This window comes from Triticum dicoccoides, chromosome 7B, assembly GCF_002162155.2.
Source record: "Triticum dicoccoides isolate Atlit2015 ecotype Zavitan chromosome 7B, WEW_v2.0, whole genome shotgun sequence".
NCBI lineage: Eukaryota > Viridiplantae > Streptophyta > Magnoliopsida > Poales > Poaceae > Triticum > Triticum dicoccoides.
The window spans coordinates 482345445-482348957 of record NC_041393.1 but is presented as its reverse complement, the minus strand read 5'-3'; the positions used below and the strand labels follow the sequence as shown (position 1 = coordinate 482348957).

At 46.8% G+C, this 3513-nt stretch overlaps 1 protein-coding gene across 1 annotated transcript; it reads right to left on the bottom strand.

Annotated features, from left to right (window-relative positions):
- Window positions 1–1503: 1503 nt before the first annotated feature.
- LOC119335585 (auxin-responsive protein IAA23-like) lies at window positions 1504–2883 on the bottom strand. The gene is made up of 4 exons (XM_037607699.1): window positions 2580–2883; window positions 2147–2455; window positions 1994–2055; window positions 1504–1863 (listed from the first exon to the last, which is right to left on the bottom strand). Exons 1-4 carry the CDS (start codon window positions 2729–2731, stop codon window positions 1841–1843), a joined length of 546 nt encoding a protein of 181 aa, XP_037463596.1. The 5' UTR covers window positions 2732–2883; the 3' UTR covers window positions 1504–1840.
- Window positions 2884–3513: the final 630 nt, after the last annotated feature.

Here is a 3513-nt window from a genome sequence, read left to right as displayed (position 1 = left end):
GTTTGCTATATTTAAGTCATTAACTGCATTCTAGGCATTTTCCAGGGCCCGTTGGCATGCAAAGCGGCCGCTGCTTACTCGGTTGGGCTTGAAATTTTTTCCACACTCAACATAAACCACTACATTTCAAATATCAAAATGAAAAAAAACATTAGGCTCATTATCTATATTTAAACCCTTGCATTTACCTTCATTAAGTACTACAAATCATTTAATGCCTTAAAAATAGCAAATTAACCATAAAAATCCTAGCGCACACATGGCCAGAGAAGCAAATCCTGGTCTTAAACTATTGATACCGTGATACATGTTTCCGGTATATACCCGTAAGTTACTTCTATTGTCACCCAATTACGGAGTGACGTTCATATTGAAGATCTATGCAACATCATTTTTCTGATGACAATGTGTTTTCTTTATTGATAGCATCCTTGTTACTTTAACAATCCTCATGGTCAGTAAAACAAGATCATCATCAATACATGAGCTAGTCCTAGAGGCATGACCGGGTCCAGGCATGTAATTGAGTTTTCCTCTGAATCTCATATTGAAGAAACAGTATAATTATAACATAGAGATACAAATTTAATTATGACCATGGAAATTTAATAATACATTTACTATTGCCCCTAGGGCATATTTTCAACGCTTCCGTCATATAGCTTGCCATTTATGTGTTCGATAAAATGTCCAAGCACAAAAAATTGTAGCCAAAACGATGGATTCGCCAGGTTCGTCAGGTGAGGAGTATCAAAACAAGAAGATTGGTGAATTCATTCAAAAGGAGTTCATCGATTTATCGGATTCGAACGACGAAGATGCTGAGTTGATGATGATGATAAACATCCAGGAGGAAATGGAGAGGGAAGTGGAGAACATTCTGAACATCAAGGGTTGATCTAATGGAGGTGTTCTAATCCGAGATAGACTCGCTGGCACACGACTGCTCTAAAGCCTACACTATCAACGGACACAACTACAACAATGAGTACTACCTTGCTGATGATAACTATCCTCAGTGAGCGGCGTTTGTGAAGACCATATTGGGTCCTCTTGGCAGCAAACCATGCCACTTTGCAATGGTTTTATAGTTACGTATCTACAAAATATGAACTTCGGAGTCGCACAAATCTAATTTTCTTCATGAATTAAGGCAATAATAAACATGTTACTATTGCCAAGATTTTAGGTTGAGGGGCTAGCTGAACTTCAAGGTAAAAGAAAATACTCTTACGACAGAGGCACCTGGCGCAAGTTAAGCAGAGCAACTGGACCTTTCAGTTGCACTATTAGTTGAGTTTCTGCGCTGTTTCCTTCGGTGCCAAATTGTCCAACACATAGATTCCCACTGCCACTGGTTTCCACAGCAATCACCATCTGTCGACCCAAACAAGACCAGAGTTCCCAACCAAAAGAACAAGACACAGCACGTACTAGTACTGCAGCATTGATGGAAAGATGGCACAAACAGAGGCAGGCAGGCAGGCAGCTAAAGTCGCGACAGAAAGAAATGACAGAGATTGTACTCGTAAATCTCGTGACCTTACAGTGCAGCAAGGCACAAGAGTCTAACAACAACAGCACCAACATGTACCGTGCAGATGTGATATGTCCCTTGCCCACAACCACAAGGCCGTACGTGACCTGTCGCAACGGCGAACATGAAGAAGCCGATCGAAACATGGAAGAAACTAAGAACAAAACTACTTGACAAGTACAGCACATCACTGGTATATGTTTATATCCTACTGTATAGGTACATGGAGGACCTGATCAGCCAAGCCTCTTCCATTGCACACCTTCTGAAATCAAGTCCAGGCAGATCAACCGTGCCTGGTGATCATTCGGAAGATGCTCCTGGAGCTGCGTCAAACAAATTAAGAGGAGACGTTAGTAACTTGGTACTTATAGGATGTGTTTGTGCGTGTTCATCTTCATTTGTCAGACGCTGATTGTAGCTGTAGGACATGATCTTAGACTATTGGCTCCTTACCTAGGTTGACGGCCTCGGAGCTCTTCATGAGTCGGATCCGCTTGCAGGACTCGACGAACATCCTGCATTGACATGATTTGAATCAGATTAGCACATTTGGTCGGGGAAACCTTAAATCTGCAAGAACTATGGCAAGAAGTTTGATTTGCTTACTTCCAGGGGACATCTCCAACGAGCATCCAGTCGCCGTCCCTGTCCTCGTAGGTGGGCACGTACTCGGTGCCGGTGGCCGCGTCCACGAGCCTGCTCCCGAGCTCGCCTTCGCCACGGACGGCGAGGCACGGGGCAAACATGCCGTGGAGCGCGCGGAGCAGGGCCTCGTATCCGTCGTGCGCGGCGAGGTCCACCTTGCGCAGGTAGGGGGCGCCATCCACGGCCACCTTCACGAGCTTGCACGCGCCCTCCTCGCGCAGCGCGTTGCGCCGGTAAGCCCGCACCGGAGGCCACCCCACAGCGCGCGCTCTGTCAGTCGATCATCGCACGGACCAGGTCAGAAACCATCCACAAAACACAAGACTATGTATATACATGACCAGCTCGTCGTGCGACGTGCGAGAGACGGGGAAGGTAGGAGAAGGCTGCGTACTTTGGGGAGGGAGGCTTGTCGTGCTCGTCGTGGTGGGCGCGCTTGCGGTCGTCGGCGGAGGAGCCGGGGAGGGCGAGGGTGAGGGCGGTGTCGTCGTAGTCGAGGCCGGACACGGCCGGGGACTCGGCGGAGTTGGTCGAGCTCGTCGACATCGGCGTGTGCGCGTTGTTTGAGCTCCCAAGCTGCTTCGGCGGGGCTCCGGCGATCGTTGGTTGATGCGCGGTCGCTAGCTAGCTGTCGTCGGCTGGTTGTGCGGTGCGTCGTCGGTCGCTGGTGTGGTGTGCCGTGGGAGAGGAGGCTATGAGGAGGAGGATGGGTGGGATGTGGCCGCGCGGATGCTGCCTATAAAGGTACGCCACTTGCCCACCTGCTGCCGACTTGCCTGTTTCTTCACTCTTTGTTTTCCATAGTTTTTTTCTTTTGGCATATATGTTTAGACACAATTATTATTCGGCTAGATGCTCATAATTTTCTTTGTGTAGTATAATGCATGTCCTGGTGGGTGCAGGTTTCTCGCATTGCAGCAGGGTGCATTTCCACCTGTAGTGGTTGATGTTGTCGTCTCTTTTATTGGCTTGAATTTGAGCAACATTTTTGTTGTGTTTTCACAGGAAGAAAATACCTCATTCGAGTAGTACCATGAAGGGAATCCAGTGAATAAAAGAGACGGTTGTTCAACTAGCAAACGAGTCCGGGAGCGCCGTCTCCTAGCATAGATAAACATTTGCCATCATTTCGGGAAGTTCACAAATCATCCACACATGTTAATGATTGATCAGGTAAGATTTAAAGTTCCATACAAAGTTTTGTATTCTTGTGGCTTATGCAGAGAAAACAAACTCAATGAACATGCATTTTTAGCTTTGGATTCTCGTTTACTAGTTCTTTGCACATTTTTTTTTTCAAACCGTGCAAGTGAACTGCATGTGATCAT